At 30.5% G+C, this 21,560-nt stretch overlaps 1 protein-coding gene across 11 annotated transcripts in view; it reads left to right on the top strand.

The window, feature by feature from the left end:
- The window catches only part of LOC139482659 (myelin regulatory factor-like), a 109,350-nt gene extending 91,127 nt beyond the window's left edge, over positions 1–18,223 (top strand). For 10 of the 11 annotated variants that reach the window (XM_071266656.1, XM_071266661.1, XM_071266660.1 and 7 more), the window contains 10 exons: positions 1,527–1,703; positions 2,695–2,790; positions 7,665–7,768; positions 8,061–8,213; positions 8,868–8,944; positions 9,338–9,476; positions 10,126–10,297; positions 12,008–12,110; positions 12,671–12,730; positions 14,303–18,223. In XM_071266656.1, coding sequence (XP_071122757.1) covers positions 1,527–1,703; positions 2,695–2,790; positions 7,665–7,768; positions 8,061–8,213; positions 8,868–8,944; positions 9,338–9,476; positions 10,126–10,297; positions 12,008–12,110; positions 12,671–12,730; positions 14,303–14,413 — 1,192 coding nt within the window. In that variant the 3' untranslated portion in view covers positions 14,414–18,223. The remainder of the gene's footprint in view (positions 1–1,526; positions 1,704–2,694; positions 2,791–7,664; positions 7,769–8,060; positions 8,214–8,867; positions 8,945–9,337; positions 9,477–10,125; positions 10,298–12,007; positions 12,111–12,670; positions 12,731–14,302) is intronic. The other variant, XM_071266655.1, reaches the window with a different exon arrangement.
- The last annotated feature ends 3,337 nt before the right edge of the window (positions 18,224–21,560 follow it).

Genomic DNA, 21,560 nt, shown 5'->3' with positions numbered 1-21,560 from the left:
AAATTTATGAATTAAACAGGATTTTTCTATAAATCATAAAAATTAAAATCGCAATAATAAATGCACGCAATAATTTTGAATTTACAGTTATTCCTAGTTCAAATTTATTTTTAAACAGAAATATTTAATCTCAAAATGGGGAACCAACACCTTAGAGAATCAGTAGAGCCCTTTAATTGGATTCCTTGGTGTCAAGGGTTGTCAAATAATGCAAATGGATGCAAAACTGATTTAATTAGAATTGTGAGCAATACTTCAAATGGTCTGCAATTATATTAATCACTTCTACATGTTTCCCCTGCCAGGCATGCATCATCAGTAAAATTAATATAAGAAATCTTGTGTTGATGTAACCTATGTTGTACATCTAAAAGTGGCAATGTTGAATAAACGGTACATTAAACAATATTCTATTTTTGATTAAACATAATAGTCAACTTGTTTGAACCTGACTGCTTGAATATGCAGTGGGATGAACTGTAACAGTCATGGATGTCAACCTGTAATAATGTATCATATTACACCCCTACGCAAGAAGTGGGGCTGCCTTGCAATCAAATTGTCTCTGTCTGGCTGTCCAACAAATGGTTTCATCATATGGTACTTTTCTCAGGAACTTTTCAACAGAATAACCTCATATTTGGTCAGCTGTTTGACAGTGCTATTTGAGGAATCTGTCAGACAACTTCTTCCTATTTACGGATGATATGAATATGTTGCATGAACAGAAATATTTTTTTCATGTTTCTCAAAACTCCTTAATAGAATGGCTTCATATTCAGTCAGCAAATTAGTTTTTATTATCACTGAATTGAAATTTTGACAGTGACAATTCAAATGAAAAAACTTGCCTAATGTATGTACAAAATAATGAAACAAATATGCTACACTGTAACAAACGACAACAACTGAATTACAGGCACCTGACTTGGACAGGCACATACATACAGGATCTGGCAGGGTTTAACATGTTAGTGGGATTCCAACCCTCCCTCTAACCTGGGACAGTGGTGTAACAGTACAACAGAAAAACAATCTATAAAATTCAGATGGAAACAAATTGAAATACATCTAACAAAAACACTGAGTGGACATGGCTAAGTACTTGTACATTCTAACAACTAAAAAAGACACTAAGTACAGATCTGAGAGTTCTCATGGTTATTGACAGCTAGTAAAAAGCCAATTACAACTAATAAAAACTACAAAAAAACTTTAAAAAATAACCAAAATGAGTGATTTCAATAACAAAATGACTATAAAAGTACTCATACACTTCAAACAGACTTGTATTTGATACAACACAGCAATATCATGTTTACCTGCAAAAGATATTTTATTAGACGGACCAAATCAGCATTATACCATACTGATTACAACTGACAAAAATTCATTTAAGATTCTAATTTAGTTACATATGCATGTCCAAAACATGCATGAAATATTTGCCACTGGACATTCAGCAACCAACAATCAATCAATCAATAGTAACATATATGCAATTGTTTATTTTATTTTGTGTGCAGTAGTACACCACCAAAGAAATCATCATCATCGTCACCAAGTCACAAATATCGTCATAGTTCATCGCACAATCATCAACATGGCAGCAGAAAGACGTCACCTCCTACAGACAACGGATGGTGCAGCAATCGCTTTATACAAATTATAATTATCACCTTAATACTCATCATGGCTTTCTGGTAAGTCAAATTTACAATATACCATACAATATTTTCATAATAGCACTTATAAACTTCTCTGTGGTATGTAAGTTTTGGTAATTGGTCAAGTAAGATCAATTAAAAGAACTAACATCAAGAATACTATTGCTGCAATTTGGTTAAGAAGTTGACTGTCTTATCTTTTCTATGCACAACATATCTTTTAGAAAATAGTTAGTTTTTCCCCAAAATTGCAATGATCATGATGATGGTAAGGTTGATTTTACTTCTTTTAGTTGCTCTTACTATAACAAGTAATAAAATATGCTATCACTGATTAAGTAATCTGTCAGAAAATAATACACCCTATGTAAAAGTAGTGTAAATTCAGAATTATTGTGTGCATTAATTATTTTGATTTTGTCTATTGGGACCAAAATGTGATTTAAATTTTTCGCAATATGGAGAAAAATCCTGTTTAAAAAAGAGGGGCAAAAGATACCAGACTTCAAACTCATAGATTGAAAATAAATTGACAATGCCATGGCTAAAAAAGAAAAAGACAAATAATAGTACACAAGACACAACATAGAAAACTAAAGACTAAGCAACATGAACCCCACTAAAAATTAGGGGTGATCTCAGGTGCTAATTCATATAAAAAAAATCAAAATTCGAGTTGAAATTATTGCGATTATAAACTCTGTGGAATTTTTTGCAATAATAAAAACATCACAATAGTTTCTGAATGTACAGTATGTAACCTATTAGTTGTCATAAGAAATATGAATGATATAAATCTGAAAAAATATGTAAAGAAATATTCATAACATTGAAAATCAAATGTGCTTCCTATGACTGTGCTATTTATACATAGAAGTTTTGACTCGTAAATAATGCGTCTTTTGATTATTTACCTTTAATTCGTATTTATTAGTCCTTGAATAATGTGTAAATTGTGGCATTTTTTATCTTTCATGTTTTCTGTATGAAACACCAATCATTAAAACCTATGAACTTTCCATTTCAGTCTTGTAGCAATAACTGTATTATATATATTGGAGAGACATAAAGATTCACAAGATACAACAAGTAGTTCTCCCTCCGTTAATAATGCTAAGTCACAGTAAGTCTATAACACAGAATATATATGAGCTGCTTCAGGTAGAAATCCACCTTACGCAAGTGCACATTCACATGTACATGTATACAACTTTGATTGGTTTAAGGTAGCACAATACAAAGATTTTTTTACTTCCAATCACTAACCTTTAAAATGCTGTAACTTTCTTATGAATGCATAGAAAATAATAAAAGAGGTATATATTGATAGATAAAAGATTAATCTTTTAAATGGTTGCAATATGTTTATTATGCAATCATTATGTAATCAATTATTATGTAATTAGTGGCAAAATCTAGGTCAGTTTACTTGAATGAATTTAGCTCCATCATCTCTTTAACTATACAGAAAATTTTAACGAAATCTTAATCAACACATCATGGGCTTCAAAAGGGTGTCTCAAATTGACCTTATGGTATTCCATTCTCTCATAAATCTCTAATTAGTGTAAACATCCTAACCACATAAAAGAAGATAATGTTTGATTAGGTGTAAAATTTGTTCTATACATTCTATCTGAAATCTGAGACACCCTTTTGTAGATAATGGCAATAGGAACAACATATCATAAAATCAACCCTCTAGGGATACTTATGCAGAAGCTAATTTCATTTGAAAGTGGAAATTTGCTGGAAAATATTTTAGACACAGTTAACATTATAATTGGTTATATAATTGTTGCATAATACTAACATTGCATTTATTTGAAAGAGTTATAAATCTGTTAGCTATCCAAAACTACCACTTTTATAAATTTTCAAGCATTATTAAGAAAGTTACAGCATTTTAAAACTTGGGAGTTGGAGTTATAAAATCTTTGTATTGTGCTACCTTAAGGCACATTCACATGTACATGTATACAACTTTGATTGGTTTAAGGCACATTCACATGTACATGTATACAACTTTGATTGGTTAAAGGCACATTCACATATACATGTATACAACTTTGATTGGTTTAAGGAACATTCACATGTCCATGTATACAACTTTGATTGGTTTAAGGTACATTCACATGTACATGTATACAACTTTGATTGGTTTAAGGTACATTCACATGTACATGTATACAACTTTGATTGGTTTAAGGTACATTCACATGTACATGTATACAACTTTGATTGGTTTAAGGCACATTCACATATACATGTATACAACTTTGATTGGTTTAAGGAACATTCACATGTCCATGTATACAACTTTGATTGGTTTAAGGAACATTCACATGTACATGTATACAACTTTGATTGGTTTAAGGTACATTCACATGTACATGTATACAACTTTGATTGGTTTAAGGAACATTCACATGTACATGTATACAACTTTGATTGGTTAAAGGCACATTCACATGTACATGTATACAACTTTGATTGGTTTAAGGTACATTCACATGTACATGTATACAACTTTGATTGGTTTAAGGAACATTCACATGTACATGTATACAACTTTGATTGGTTAAAGGCACATTCACATGTCCATGTATACCAGTTTGATTGGTTTAAGGTACATTCACATGTCCATGTATACAACTTTGATTGGTTTAAGGAACATTCACATGTCCATGTATACAACTTTGATTGGTTTAAGGTACATTCACATGTACATGTAAACAACTTTGATTGGTTTAAGGAACATTCACATGTACATGTAAACAACTTTGATTGGTTTAAAGAACATTCAACTATGAAATAAAAGATGCATTTTAGTCAGTTTTAAAGGGTCGTTTTAACAACTAAATTTTCAAACAGTTACAGACTTTTGATAGAGATTTATTTCAAGATGAAATAGGATAATAGATATATTGATATTCACTTGCAATTAGGTCTATTTCTATCCGACGGACCCCATATGTAGAATTAAAGTAAAAGTAAGTATGTAGTGGGAAAAGAAATTCTACATAAGGAAAATAATGCTTGTACCAAGTCAGGAATATGACAGTTGTTTTCCATTTGTTTGATGTGTTTTAGCTTTTGATTTTGTGATTTGTGAAAGGAATTCATGTATTGAATACATTGTAATAAATACTTAAAATTTCAAACACCAATAACAGTTTTCTGTGGTTTTTATGAGCTTCTCTGAAATACAAAATAGTCTTTTTAGCTCACCTGGCCCGAAGGACCAAGTGAGCTTTTCCCATCACTTGGCGTCCGGTGTCCGGCGTCGTCGTCCGGCGTCGTCCGGCGTCATTAACTTTTACAAAAATCTTCTCCTCTGAAACTACTGGGCCAAATTAAACCAAACTTGGCCACAATCATCATTGGGGTATCTAGTTTGAAAAATGTGTGGCGTGACCCGCCCAACCAACCAAGATGGCCGCCATGGCTAAAAATAGAACATAGGGGTAAAATGCAGTTTTTGGCTTATAACTCAAAAACCAAAGCATTTAGAGCAAATCTGACTTAGGTAAAATTGTTAATCAGGTCAAGATCTATCTGCCCTCGAATTTTCAGATGAATCCGACAACCCGTTATTGGGTTGCTGCCCCTGAACTGGTAATTTTAGGGAATTTTTGCTGTTTTTGGCTATTATCTTGAATATTATTATAGATAGAGATAAACTGTAAACAGCAATAATGTTCAGCAAAGTAAAATTTACAAATAAGTCAACATGACCAAAATGGTCAGTTGACCCCTTTAGGAGTTATTGACCTTTATAGTCAATTTTTAACCTTTTTTCGTAAATCTTAGTAATCTTTTACAAAAATCTTCTCCTCTGAAACTACTGGGCCAAATTAAACCAAACTTGGCCACAATCATCATTGGGGTATCTAGTTTAAAAAATGTGTGGCGTGACCCGGCCAACCAACCAAGATGGCCGCCATGGCTAAAAATAGAACATAGGGGTAAAATGCAGTTTTTGGCTTATAACTCAAAAACCAAAGCATTTAGAGCAAATCTGACATGGGGTAAAATTGTTTATCAGGTCAAGATCTATCTGCCCTCGAATTTCAGATGAATCGGACAACCCGTTATTGGGTTGTTGCCCCTGAACTGGTAATTTTAGGGAATTTTTGCTGTTTTTGGCTATTATCTTGAATATTATTATAGATAGAGATAAACTGTAAACAGCAATAATGTTCAGCAAAGTAAAATTTACAAATAAGTCAACATGACCAAAATGGTCAGTTGACCCCTTTAGGAGTTATTGACCTTTATAGTCAATTTTTAACCTTTTTTCGTAAATCTTAGTAATCTTTTACAAAAATCTTCTCCTCTGAAACTACTGGGCCAAATTAATCCAAACTTGGCCACAATTATCTTTGGGATATCTAGTTTAAAAAATGTGTGGCGTGACCCGGCCAACCAACCAAGATGGCCACCATGGCTAAAAATAGAACATAGGGGTAAAATGCAGTTTTTGGCTTATAACTCAAAAACCAAAGCATTTAGAGCAAATCTGACAAGCGGTAAAAGTGTTTATCAGGTCAAGATCTATCTGTCCTGAAATTTTCAGATGAATCGGACAACTTGTTGTTGGGTTGCTGCCCCTGAATTGGTAATTTTAAGGAAATTTTGCTGTTTTTGGTTATTATCTTGAATATTATTATAGATAGAGATAAACTGTAAACAGCAATAATGTTCAGCAAAGTAAGATTTACAAATAAGTCAGCATGACCAAAATGGTCAGTTGACCCCTGAAGGAGTTATTGCCCTTTATAGTAAATTTTTAACCATTTTTTCGTAAATCTTAGTAATCTTTTACAAAAATCTTCTTTTCTGAAACTACTGGGCCAAATTAAACTAAACTTTGCCACAATCATCATTGTGGTAATTTGTTTAAAAAATGTGTGGCGTGACCTGGCCAATCAACCAAAATGGCTGCCACGGATAATAGTAGAACATAGGGGTAAAATGCAGTCTTTGGCTTATAACTCAAAATCAGAAGCATTAAGAGAAAATCTGACAGGGTTTAATTGTTTATCAGGTCAAGATCTATCTGCCCTGATGTTTTCACATGGATCGGACAACCCGTTGTTAGGTTACTGTCCTGAATTGGTAATTTTAAGGAAATTTTGCCGTTTTTTGTTATTATCTTGAATATTATTATAGATAGAGATAAACTGTATACAGCAATAACGTTCAGCAAAATAAGGTTTACAAATAAGTTTACATGACCAAAATAGTCAATTGACCCCTTAAGGAGTTATTGCCCTTTATAGTTAATTTTTAACATTTTTCATAAATTTTTGTAAATTTGTAGAAAATATTTTCCACTGTAATTACTGGACCAAGTTCATTATAGACAGAGATAATTGTAGCAACAAGAATGTTCAGTAAAGTAAAATCTACAAACACATCACTATCACCAAAACACAATTATGTCATGAATTTATCCGTGTCCATTATTTAATATGCACAAGACCAAGGTGAGCGACACGCTCTTTAGAGCCTCTAGTTTTTAGAAACAAACTATTAAACAAACACTTTGCTATTCTATTTGTTTGTGTAGACACTGTGGTCTTGTTTCTTTTCTGACTCAAGAAAAGGTTGATTTTTCAGGACACAATTGTTTTAACATTATGTTTTTTTTATAACTCAAAGACAACTATAACATAAGTTTGTTAGATAGATATAAGAAGACGTGTTATGAGTGCCAATGAAACAACTCTCCATCAAAGTCACAATTTGTAAAAGTAAACCATTGTGGGTCAAAGTCCTGAATTTCTGATTATATATGAAGTTCTTTCTACACTGCAACATCCTCATACCTTTTGTATAATAATACATGTATTATCAAAGTGTATGATTGATTGGGTACAAGATTTTTGTTAAATTCCATAAATCATAATACATTGTAATTACAAAATTAAGTAATATGACATTCTAGGTCCATTTATAAAGAGACCAATTTCATCTCAATTTCTGTTTCAGATTACATGCTGGAGGAAGAAATCATTCACTATCTACGACAACGTTGTCACCTATCACACAACCTATACTGCATTCAACATCTATAAAAACTACCACCACAACTAGTAAGTTAACATCTAAGGGGCCAGCTGATGCCTGGTGTGGAGATATGATATTTATTACACCATGAATAATAATGAATAAATAGTAAAATTAAAAAGAATTTATGAAATATATTTGGAATTTGTTAGTCTTTTACAGAAATTGAGAGTTCTATTTGAAATTCTTTCAAGTTCATTTTGAAATTAATGAGTTTTATTTGAACTTTCTGAAAATGGTAAAGGGGTGAAATAAGCACAAATCAATTTTGCACCAGATGAAAATAAAAATGATTTTTTCTTATATTTCTATTTGCAGGGACTTCTGGGGGATTGCCTGTGATACCACATGAACCTGGTGAATGTTTCTGTTGTCCACCACCTTATCGGGACGATGAAGGAGGTTGGCCTTATCCAGACGTCACTCCACAAATCGTCATTCAGCCACAAAATAACCAACCGCCTTATATAAGTAAGTATCAGTAATTTGTCAATAAATTTAAGAAGATGTAGTATGAGTGCCAATGAGACAACTCTCCATCTAAGTCACAATTTGTAAAAGTAAACCATTATAGCCTATGTCAAAGTACGACCCTCAACACCGAGCCTTGAATCACACCAAACAGCAAGCTATAAAGGACTATTGCCTTTTTTCTATAAGTCACCTTATACATAATACCCATACAAATAATGAGCTTACAAAACAAGTTGTAAAATTATTTTTGACCACTAATAAATAATCCACAATTCCTTGTTCAACAATACTTTTAGTAATTTGTTATGATTCTCAGCTCTCTTATTAAGAAATAATACTACAATGTTTTAGATATTTTGGTCTTGAATATTATTATGATAAGTTGCACTATGTAAAGGAATTTTCAGATTTGCTAGTCAGTTTAATAATACATCCTGCTTTTTGATACCATGAGTTTTTAATCCACTGAGTTTTGGAATCATCCATCAATAACCAGTCGCAAGAGGTTTAGTATTGATCCATTTGTTTATTAAATGATCAGTAAGAAGTCTTAAAATAAATGTGATAAAAAATAAGGACTGTGCGGCAAGGTCTTTAAACACCCCTAGCAGTAGATGATAACATCATACTAATAAATATACTTTTTTACAGTAGTTGATAATAACCATACAGAGATGAACAACTCAAAGGAGGAGACTAATGAACTTCCTGGGGAGGAAAAAACTACAGTATGTATTTAACGAAGGGGGGGGGGGGGGGATTTTTTAAAATTTTTATTAAATTCGACAGTCAAAATTTACAGGTTGAAGAAAGACTAACAGAAGTTCAGAAGTATTATACATAGATTTAGCAATAAATCACAAACCTTACATGGATTGAGCAATAGGAAACATATTAAAATCCATGTTTTACTCAGATACTCTATAAAAATAAACTTTCACAGAATTTGATTTTAATACATGGAACAAATCTTAATAATGGCAATCACTTATACATGTTTTAATATATACAGATTATAAATTGTATAAAATGATTTAACACTTGAAAAAAAAAATATACCGATATTTTGGTTGGAGATTAATACAAAATTTATTTAATAACCTAGAAATTGTGAATTTCAGACCAAGAAACCAAATGATAATAACATCATTGTAGTTATAAACAACTCTAATGGACCACAATACAGTAACGTTGGCAACGTAAATACTAACGAGATACAAAACACATTGATCAGGAACAGAAGGAAGAAGAGACATGAGGGTAAGGGCTGATGGCATTTATATTAATATTTATTTCTTTATTTTAGTGGATACCAATTTTAATGGATTGACGACAAAATGTTTCTTTGTGGATATTTGATTTCATGGTTTTGTCATGGTCATGGTTGCATAGAAGCCTATAGAAACTTATTTTAGTTGAACTTTTGAATTTGTGGACTATTCAAACAAAATCCTTGAAAATTAATATACATTTGTACTACAGATTATCGAATGTTTTCAAATTAGATGGTATATTTCCGCTGCAATCTCAGCTGAAGCTGTGAAACATCCACTAAATTAGATGGTATATTTCCGCTGCAATCTCAGCTGAAGCTGTTAAACATCCACTAGTTTCAAAAAGTATTGATAATTGCTAATTTCCAAAGTAACATAAATGACCAATACCTATGACATTGTTTTGTTCCTATTCTATGTTTTTTTCTCAGTCGAGTTTCATGATATGAAAAAGTATCACAAAAAAAGATCTTGGCAAAATTATTTAAAGTTATTTTGCAAACAAAATTTACAATACTTGGCTATCCCAGTAAGCTGTGAAAGGCCCTGTTAAGGCAAAATATGACCAATGAATTCAAACTCCTTCATTAGAAATTACCTTTAGGAATTGATAATATGTTTCTTATTTATTTCAGTTAACCTTCATGCAGAGATAACTGTCAGTCTATTAAACAAAACCTTAGCAACAGTAGATGAGACGTATTGTGACACAGACATTGCTAATCCCTGTACAGCTTACAATAAAACTTACATGGTTATATATAGTATGTTTTGGGACATAAGAACATCCTTTACTCTATCATTTGGGTAAGTTGAAATAAAGGACAAAAAGTTTACATAGTTAAAAATGTATGACCAGCAAGGTATCCTAGGGTCACTTATAAAACAGTTGTGGTATGATTGCCAATGAGACAATTCTCTACAAGAGACCAAAATGTTTGACCAGTGAGATGGTAATTTAGTCTTGTCTAATTCCTTTTTATTTGAAAGATCATACTGGTTATCATTATCAGTAATGTATTACTACTGTAAATTCCGAAATTATTGTATGCTATTATTATTGCAATTTTGTCAAGTTAGACTAAATTGTGATTTTGATTTTTGCAATATTGAGGAAATTTCTGCTTTTTTCATTTAAAAAAAATAATAAAAAAGCGAGTTTAAATTATTGCTTTTATAACCCAGTCACATTTTTTAGAAATTTAAAAAAAACGATGCAATAATTTCTGAATTTCCACAAGCTGATCTGAATATTCTGCTGCCTTAAACATTTTTTTCTTTCTATGTGTCAGTTATACCAATGGAGATGGGTTGTCCAAATTATTTGTCTTTTTCTCAGGCCATTTCAGTCCATCAAACATCTTAGAATAGAAATGTTGATATAATTATTTTTTGTATATATGAATTGAGTATGAAGGAACTATTGATGGAGTATAATCTAATTAATTGTATACGATAGAGGATTACCTCCCCTGTGTCACTGTGCCACAAATTGATGTATAAAAAAGTGTTAAATGTAAAAAACAATTATTATTCTATATCTTTTCTGGGAAAGAAATTGTATCAGCTTAAGATTAATGCAATCCCTGTGTTAAAATATAATTGATATAAAACTATAAAATCTTTAAATTGATGAAATATTTTCCACTGGATATTAAGCCTCTATCAATCTCTGGAAGATAAATAAATCTTACTCCTATTCTTCATTTCCAGATGAAATAGAAGTGGGTTTAATTCAGATTTTTGTTGAGGTTTCCACTTTAGTTGAAAAAGCGAGACATAGTGATCCTACATCCTGTCGTTGGCGGCAGCAGCAGCGTCCACAAATATTCACTCTGTTGTTGAAGTTTTTGAAATTTTAATAAGGCTCTTAAACTATCCTGGATTTCTACCAAACCTGTACAGAAGCTTATTTATGATTGTAAGATAGTATCAAGAAGTAAATTTTGTAAAAATAAAATTCCTGTTTTTCTGTATTTTACTTATAAAAGGACTTAGTTTATCTGCCAGGAAACAATACATTCACTCTGTGGTTAAAGTTTTTAAATTTTAATAACTTTCTTAAACAATCCTGGATATGTACCTAACTGGGACAAAAGCTTGTTTATGATAAAAATCTAATATCTAAAAGGAAATTTTGTTAAAATTTTGTACCTGTTTATCAGTATTTTACTTATGAATGGATTTATTTTTTCTTCCAGTTAACATTACATACAGTCAGCAATTAGTTTCTAAAACATTTATTAGATTCATAAACTATCCTGGATTTTTTTTAACAAACTTGGACAGAAGCTTCTTGCAATCAAAAGATAGTAAAGAGAGGAATATTTATTGATTTTTTTCCCTCATTTTTGTTGAGCCTGCAATTAACAGCATAAGTAGGTTAGACACTTGGTTCAGCGGAACCCTTACAATTTTTTTTATATCTGTGCAAACATTTGTGTTGTTAATATTTTTTTTTTTTTATGTTGGGGAAAAAACCAAAAATATATATTTTGTTAAATTTTGTTTTTTTAGAGTATCATCAGATGTTAATGTGACTTTGTGTCATACCAAAACACGTCAAAATTGTGATAGAAATCTGAATTATAACGATCTGCATTATATACAACCTCATCAGGTAAGTCTTGTTTCATGTTGTACTATCTTACAAATATTCTCTATTGTAAAAAAATCTGTGATAAGTTTAAAGAAAAGAAAGATTTTGAATATGAAACTGATCTGAAGGTTATATTTATAAAGCTAAGTCATTTATAATAACAACAAAATGTATATCAAAATCTTTAGCAATTAGTTGCTAATTAGCTGCCATTAAATATTGAGTCATCATAGGGTTATATGTGAATATATCCGCCTGATTTGTATATTGCACAAGCTTTCCAAAAGAGAACACTGTATTGTATTTAAAAAAAAAATAGCAGATCTACAAGTAGTGATCCTGTCATGAATTTAGCTTACCTGGTGACGGGAAGTGGAGACAGGTTAACAGATATTCACTAATTTGAAACTACCTATGAACTCGTTCAAAATGATATATTAATAAACTCTAACTATTCTTCACATTCTGTATGAAATATGTTGTTGAGAAACAATAACATGATTTAATTGATTAAATAATGTAAATTTTAGGACATTCAAACCTTGTTCTTTCATAATAATGTTGGTTTTTTGAAATTTCAGTGGAGTGTACCTGTAACACAATTCTTTGCCAGTGATTATATATATAGAATTGCTGAAAAGGTATGTTATTATTATAAATTATCAGCTTTTCTACACATTGATATCATAAAAAACCTGATTATCTAGTTATCATTCTATTACTAGTCTTTTTTCCCCTCCGTTAGATAGTTTGAAGCTTGATGAAAGCAAGCTTGGTAACATCTCCTCTCATATTGTGATGTTGCTGACAACTTCTCTCACATTGTTACATCACTGATAATACCTTCTATCGTCTGAAAACGTGATATGAGAATTATGCAGCGACTGTGCAGGGTGATAAAGGCGTAGGGAAGGATGATGAAAAATACATTATCGTGCTGGGGTCTTCTATAGCTACTTATTGGTTTTGTTCATTGTTGAATGCCTAAAAGGAAATATAGTTGCTTAAATTCACTTGAAATTACCACATCTCTTTATTTTTATACGACCGCAAAAAATTTTACGGTCGAATATTGGTATCACGTCGGCAGCGGCGTCGTCGTCAACATCGTCCAAAGATGAATGGTTTCTGGATAATAACTTTAGTATAAGTTAATAGAAATCAATAAAATTTTAAAACAATGTTTATAACCACAAAAGGAAGCTTGGGGGGTTATGGTCCCTAAGGGTTAGGAATTAGGGGCCCAAAGGGGCCCAAAACAAGCATGTATCTAGTGTCAGGACAAAAAGTTGTGTATTCAAATTTTCTGAAATTGTACCACAATGTTTAATACCATAAGTAGAAGGTTGGGATATATTTTGTGGGTTATGGGGCAAACAGTCTAGGAATAAAGGGCCAAAAAGGGGTCAAAAGCAAGCATTTTTGTAGTTTCAAGACAACAAATTGTCCAGAATGGTTGTTGAATCACCTAAAACCAATGCTTTATGAAATCTTCTTTGAAAATAGGAGTTATATTTCTTTGTCCGGAACAGTAGTTGAATCAACTTAAATCAATGCTATATACACTATACAATGCAGTATTCACTTTACCAGCTGTGTCCCATTGGACACATTCCCCATTTATTTTTTTAGAAGTTACTATTAATTAATATTAATTTTAACCATGACTGTATGACATTATACATTTTAATATTTTATGATGTATTTAAATGAGTAGTTATTGTTGCAAACTCCATTAGAAATTTTAATATTTGAATTGAGATCACTTTTGGAATAAGGGAAAGGAGCAGGTGAAAAAAAATTGCGGGGGGTTCAATTTTTCTCATTTCAGATTTCAGAAATTAAAAAGAAAATTTCTTCAAATATTTTTTTTTTGAGAGGATTAATATTCAACAGCATAGTGAATTGCTCAAAAGCAACAACAAAAATTAAGATCATTAGACCACATTCATTCTGTGTCAGAAACCTATGCTGTGTCAACTATTTAATCACAATCCAAATTCAGAGCTCTATCCAGCTTGAATGTAGTGTCCATACTTGGAACATAACTGGAAATTCACAACACAGTTGGTGCTAAGTAAAATGTTCATTGTAGTAGTTACATAGCTGTTAATAATAAATAACAAACAGCAGTTCTTTTTGGTTAATGATTTTCACATATGGGTTAAGGGAGATAACTGAGTAATATTTCTCATCAACTTTTTTTTTCACAGGGAACTGCAAATGTATGTTCATTACCCACAGAAAGACTTGGACAGTTTCATGAACACCATATAAGGTTTGTTCGAGAGTGTAATAAAGATTCTTGTCCTAGCAAGAAATGAGATTGTTCTAAGAGACTAAGAACACAGATGCTGGATGATAATGTCTACACAAGAACACAGAAGCTAGACGATAATATCAGCACAATGATGTACTAAGGGGAAAATGGTGACAGATCGAAGATTATATCAAATTTGTGTGAATTTAGATAATGACTTTTTAGACTTTTACTACTTGTTCATAGAATTTCTTTATTGTTTTAAATGCAATATGTGATGTTTTTTGTTTTTTTGCTTTATAATCTTAGCTTCTGGATTATGTTGCCTTAAGTTAGAAGATTTGAATTTAATACAAAATTATATTGTTAGAGTTTTAAGAAATACATTTACTAGTGGTAAAGAGCATAATGATTTTTTGACAAGAGTTTAGAGTTTCATATCGAATTCTTATGTAAAATTTAAAATTTTCGGTACTTTGTTATTTTATAACACCCCCTCCCCTTCATCTATTTGTGAAATTATTTATTATTGTATGGATTGACATTGGTTAAGATCAGCTGTATATTATTGTTATGAATAAATCATGGTATTTATATTGTGCTTTATTACCTGTTTCAAAACAGATGTAGGTGTCAATTTTAGTTAACAGTCGATTGACATTTATCTTGTCTGTCTATGATCAGGAGCATTCAGTTCCATTTTTTTTAGCTTTAAGAAAAATACAGTATGGTCGTAAATGCAGATTTAGTTTTACATTAAGATAGTGATGAAATTTTATGATCAAGGAGTATTGTATGTCCAATTAAAAACACTTGCATAGTATTGGCAATCCAAATAGTGCAGTTTAGATGTTGCTAAATGGCTACTTCAATGCTGGTATTGTTAAAAATAATTACATAATTGTGCAAAATATACATTACTACAAAAGTCTAGGTTCATGAATCTGTTAAGCTGAAACTAAAATATCATTGCTATAATTTATCTTTCGAAAAGTATTCATCTTCCTCAGTGTACCAATTATGTCTTCATTTAGAAACATTTTAAACAGGGTACAAAATAACTTTATAAAGTAACATATTTTTTTCCTCTTACTTTTATGTAAGGTAGTTTTAGGGTACTGTTACTTCATATAAATAATGTTCATCATTGTTTTCTTCTATTTGATCATCAGCCATTTCAAAATCAAATCCATTCATTGTAATAAATTAAAAAGAATAAACCAAAATTTGATTGGATAAAAATGTCATAAACAATGAGTATCCAACCAATGGAGCAACATTGTCATCATTTCAGTTTACTGAATTTGAAATTACCCATAATCCTCTAGTTTCTGAAACTGAATTATTGTACTCCTGATCATATGTAACTTGAATAATTCAATCCCTCTCCGTGTCCGATTTCCTTCCACACGAGCCAGCGTAGATCAGCGGAATATAACGACTGAATTATTCGGGTTAGATCATATGGGATATTTCCCATTGAATTAGAGATACCTGTTGCTTAAATTTGTCTTCTCAATTTGTGTTTTTATTTATGAGTTATTCTCATACAATTGTTATACAGTTATATCAGTCTAAGACTGGTAATTTGTTTATGATGTGTGGTTGTTTATGGATTTTTTATGCAATACTTTATTTTATTGTAATTTTGTATTACATCAAGTGCTATATATCAAGTTGTATATATAAATTGTTCTCATCAGTTTTTGTAAACATTTCATGATTCTTCGAAAATTGTTATTGAGTCTACTCATTGTCATTTAGATGATAACGCCGCATCAGCTTTAAATGGCTGAACATAAGAAATGACAATATGATATATGATGGCTATGTTTATAATGGCTTGGTCACTATGATAAATCACCCTATTAGCTTACAAGGCAGTTTTAGCTTTTGAAGACTTTATTTCAGATTTTATTATCACTGTGTAGTTTATGCATTGCTTTATTTGTTTGTTCATCCATTTTTATTCAGTATTTTTATTGTAAATAGCTTTTATCTTTTTGTATTTATTTTTTCATGTTAATAATTTTCGGAGCGTAAAATATAAATATTACTCAGCACAATGTGAGATTTTAGTTTTCAAGAATATTTCATAATACCATTTTTTCTATGTATTCACAACTGAGATTGGTTAAATAATTGATATTAAATCTTTGTTAACACAAGAAATAATCAAAGTTTGTGTATTGAAGATCTGACAGATTTGTCATTACTCCAGAAAATTGAGATTCTTATGCCTAGATATTACGAAGACATTGTAAGATTTGTTTTATACTCCAAGAAACTAAGTTTTGACAGTATACATGGATGTCTTTTTGACAATTTATTTTGAAAAGTGAATAAAAAATGATTTTGCTTCAGTCATGAAATAAATTATAGATATATTGAGGCTTGCACTAATTAAGCTTATATTGGCTTAAAAAATCTGTTTCTCCTTCAAAATAAGAGGGGGGATTTAAGATCGGGATTTCAGGGTTAACCCTTTTGGGATCCTGGAATTCTTCTTTGAAATTTCAGGATGTCAGGATTTAAATTTATTTAAATTCTGGACCTTGAGATTTCATGTTTTTTAAGCCCAGGATTTCAGGATCAGGGCAACTCCTACCCTCTCCCCCTCAAATAACAAACAAAAAACTTCTATGTTTACTGGATGCTTTTGAATCGAGAAGTCACAAAGTTGCTCTTTTTATTTTGATTGATGAAATTACTCTTAAAAAGGTGAGATTAAAACAGAGATATTTTATAAGGTTTTAACATTATATGAACTATGCAAAGATATTAAAAAATGAACAATTAAAAAAATATTTCTTTACAATACTCTAGAATAGCTTTGTTCTATATGAATACTCTGTTTAGAAAAATGGCTAAAGCAAAAAAAAAAACATTTACACAATATTTATGCAAATTGTGGAATAATTACAAAGATATATAGTTGAATTCATTTATAAATATTCATAAGTTGTCATAATTACAATTTGCATAATCATTTTGCATTGTATATACTCTGCATAAGCCAAAGAGATTGCAACGTATGAGAATATAGTCATACATATTCATTGGTTTTGTATTTGTTTTAAACATTTTTGTTATTGAATACTAGAACATTTTTATATTGAATTAGATAAAAGTACCTATTGGCAACTTTAATTTACTAGTTTTTTTAATAATATTTTGTTACATTTTTTTACAATTAAGAATCAATGAAAAAGTTGTAAAAACAATATTTTAAAATTTTTATATAGTGAAATGAAGTTTTGCTAAAAGAGGATGAACATAAAAATTAGATTAAAAAAATTAAGGGTAAATAAAATGAAAAATAAAAATAATCAATTTTTGTTTAAAAAATAAATTTGTCAGGACTTTGATTTTGTATTTCATGGATGATTCTTTTAAAACATTCCTGTGATTTTAAAACACCAACATTCCAAAAAGAATAATTTTTTTGCCATATGCATATTTCGTATAATTTATTTTGAACAATTGTATATTTTTGTAAACATTTTGTGTATAAAATCATTCCATACATATTCATTCCATAAGTGTTTTGCTTAGCACTGCATTCTCTTCACCTATAATCATAGTACATAAAAATGTTTTCATTTTGTAAAAAAAATCAAAATACAAATTTAGAATCAAAATATACTTCATGGAAATATTTCAGAATAGTAGAATGTAATGAGGTCATTGATCAGAAAGTTGGAAGTAATAAATAATAATATTGATATAAATGTTTTTCAGGTTTAGGCTTTGTAAAAAAAAATTGCTGTCAACTTGTGTTCTAAATCAAATAAGAGGCTTGAGCTAGTTGTGTGCCTACTTCTAATGTAAACTTGTTAAAACTTTGTCATTGATATTAAATTTTATTGTCATATTTATAGTTTGTTTTTATAGCCCTTAACATTACATAGAAAAACTTAAGACTTAGAAACAATGAAAGGAGGTGTTAGTATATGAGGGTCGTAATGTGGGTACCTTTATGAAGAATAACGGAAAAAATCACATTAATTTTTTTCCAAAAATGACGGTAACGATAATTATTTGAGACCTCTGATGAATCACAATAAGGATATTTTGATGAATCATGGTAAAATATTAATCAATTTGATGCTAACGGTAGCAAAAGATGACTGTTTGACGCCTGACGTTAAAGGGCATTACTTCCCTTGTATATGCCAATGAGGCAGCAACCCAATGACACAAATAATAAAAAGACATCAAGATTCTATTTCACGAAGATTGCTTGATTGGTTTATTGATTGTTGTTTTACATCCAGTTGCAAATAGTTCATGCATGTTCAGGACAAGAGCAAATTAAAGATAAATACAATCTAGGTTTTGGCAGTTAAGGAATAACAAGATGAAGGGCAACTATTTGAACAGCCACTGGCCAATTAGGTATGGTTGGTATAGGGACACAAATTTAGCCTTGCTACATAAGCAGGCAACTAGCATACCCTTTAAAGAGTTGTTACAATAGTAATGTCATGAGCAGAGTGTGTCGTAAGTTACTTGAGAGATTACTAGTTGGTGAGCAGGACTCTTTGTTTGATGGAAGCTTATTAACCAGTGGCAAACATTACATAAATATACCTTAATTTGAACCAGACCATCAGTTAGGTTTTAAAAGGCTAGCCAAGATGGTGACAGTCTCCAGAAGGACTTAGGACTGTAACTGAAAACATAAGTCAAATGCTGAGTTAATCAGTCTTTTTGACTTCAAATGCTTAGAAGATAAGGAGAAAATACTGGTTTGACTCAGGGATGGGTCAAATTATTGACCGTCCTAACTCGAGATGAATTTTTGGTTTATATTGAATTATGTTTGGAGAGTGAAGTTTTTTTGCCCGAACTACAATGTTAGATAGACGAAAGGAAATATTATCAATGAGACAACATTCCAACAACAAAAAACATCAAGCATGCACCATATAGACTACAATAGACAAGTGTTCCTCCAATATCTAAATTGCCAAAAAGCAATGAAATATTGGAATTAATTAAACAGAGCAATCAAAGATATGCCATAAAAAGCAAAAGCCATAAACGAAAAAGACAGCCATTGATTTTCCTGACTCGAAAAAGATGCATGAACTTGTGTGTAGAGTTTTCAGTGAACAGGTAGTTGATTAGGGATAGATGCGAAAATAACATAAACAAAATAGTTAACATCAAAATGAAGAATAGTTTTGAATGAGTCATGATTATGGACAACATTGAAAATGTAAGATAAAAAATTTATTTCCATGATAAGAACTTTTTATCAATTTAGGAATATGTGTGACTATTATTAAATAGGAATTACATCAAAATTTACTTCATTTTTAATTATATTTAGTCAATATAATACAAGCAACAAATCATGGTGGAAAATTATCTCCCTTTAACATATTGAATACAGTAAAAATTTTCTCAATGGGAAAAATAACGAACATGGTGTTTAAATTCATGACACAAAATTACCAAAATGTTGACAAAAATATAAACAAAAAACTCAGGGCATTTATTGCTATTCTAATGCATATTAAAACTAAATGTTTTCTAATGCAAATTATTTTAAGCTAACCAACAAATATTTTCCTGCCAAAGGTTGTTGTTTCTCTGGGCAGACTTGTTTCCTGCGCCAATGAAAACTAGCCACATCAATATTGCATTTAGTGTTGAAACACCAACAATCAATACATAGATAAATTTATTTTCACCCGTCTCAATTTTCAGGATATAAAAACATTCTTTTTTGAGGTACCATTTTTTCCTTATTTCATATCATCCCATAAATATAAATACATCCTTGGTATTAAAAACCATGTTTTTCTTCAGCAAATGTCAAAATAAGAATTTTGTACATAAAAAAGATTTAAATTATAGGATAAATCTTTAATTTGTCAATTTCATTTGTTCCCTATTGGAATTTTGAAAACAAGAATTTCATTTGTCAAGACACAAACCGAAAAATAAGTTGTCAAAGATTATATTTTGAAAAAGAAGAAAAGGACATGTAAAGTTTCCAACATTGTTTTCACATACAAACCTTTTATATCATTTAAATGGTGTCCTGTGAGGAACTTCAAGCTGAAGTTGATTTTAACTTATAACATGATATCATACAGCCAAAACGTTGTTTACATGTGCTTTTGTTTTAAGATTAGTCATATGTTTGATACATTCTGAAAAAAAGTTCAATAGAGCTGATGTTCACTCAGAATCAAATAAAGTTTTCCACTACCATCTTATCTTATTACAGTAAAGTCATTTCTTTTTTAAATTATGTCAAAGGGAGGTAATTACAAACCACATTTTCTTAAACTCAATATTTTAACACTAATTCTGAAATTAAGTGTGAAAACTTAAAGCCAATTATTATGAATTGCCATTGTGCAAATGTTAAATTTGTTTTAAATGAGATATTCCTTATTTAAGATTTTCTTATTCTAAATTTTCACAAAAAATATTCAAAGTAAAAGTGTAATGTAGTAATGTCTATATCCATTTATCATATTCAAATATTCTTTTTTAAATCAAATATCTTTCTAGGGGTGCTATTTCTTGATCTTGAAGAAGCTTCTATCCAACTTTCATAAAATTCTATGAAGTTTTGACAAAGTTGATTAATGATGTGTAAAAAAAATGTAATCCCCAACTGAATCTAAATGTTATCTTCAATGGACTGTGAAATTGGGTAAAAAATCTAATTTGGCATTAAAATTAGAAAGATCATACCATATGGAACATGTACATGTGTACTAAGTTTCAAATTGTTTGGTCTTCAACTTCATCAAAAACTACCTTGACCAAACACTTTAACCTGAAACTCCCACTTTCATTTTCTATGTTCAGTGGACTGTGAAATTGGGGTCAAAAGTCTAATTTGGCTTTAAAATTAGAAAGATCATATCATAAGCAACAAGTGTAATAAGTTTCAAGTTGATTGGACTCAAGCTTCATCAAAAACTACCTTGACCAAAAACTTTAACCTGAAACTCGCTCTTTCATTTCCTATGTTCAGTGGACCGTGAAATTGGGGTCAAAAGTCTAATTTGGCTTTAAAATTAGAAAGATCATATCATAAGCAACAAGTGTACTAAGTTTCAAGTTGATTAGACTTCAGCTTCATCAAAAACTACCTTGACCAAAAAATTTAACCTGAAGCGGGACGAACGAACGGACGAAAGAACGAACGGACGAACGGAGGCACAGACCAGAAAACATAA

Source organism: Mytilus edulis, chromosome 7 (genome assembly GCF_963676685.1).
Source record: "Mytilus edulis chromosome 7, xbMytEdul2.2, whole genome shotgun sequence".
NCBI lineage: Eukaryota > Metazoa > Mollusca > Bivalvia > Mytilida > Mytilidae > Mytilus > Mytilus edulis.
The sequence above is the reverse complement of the archived record's forward strand: the minus strand, read 5'-3'. Positions and strand labels throughout refer to the sequence as shown.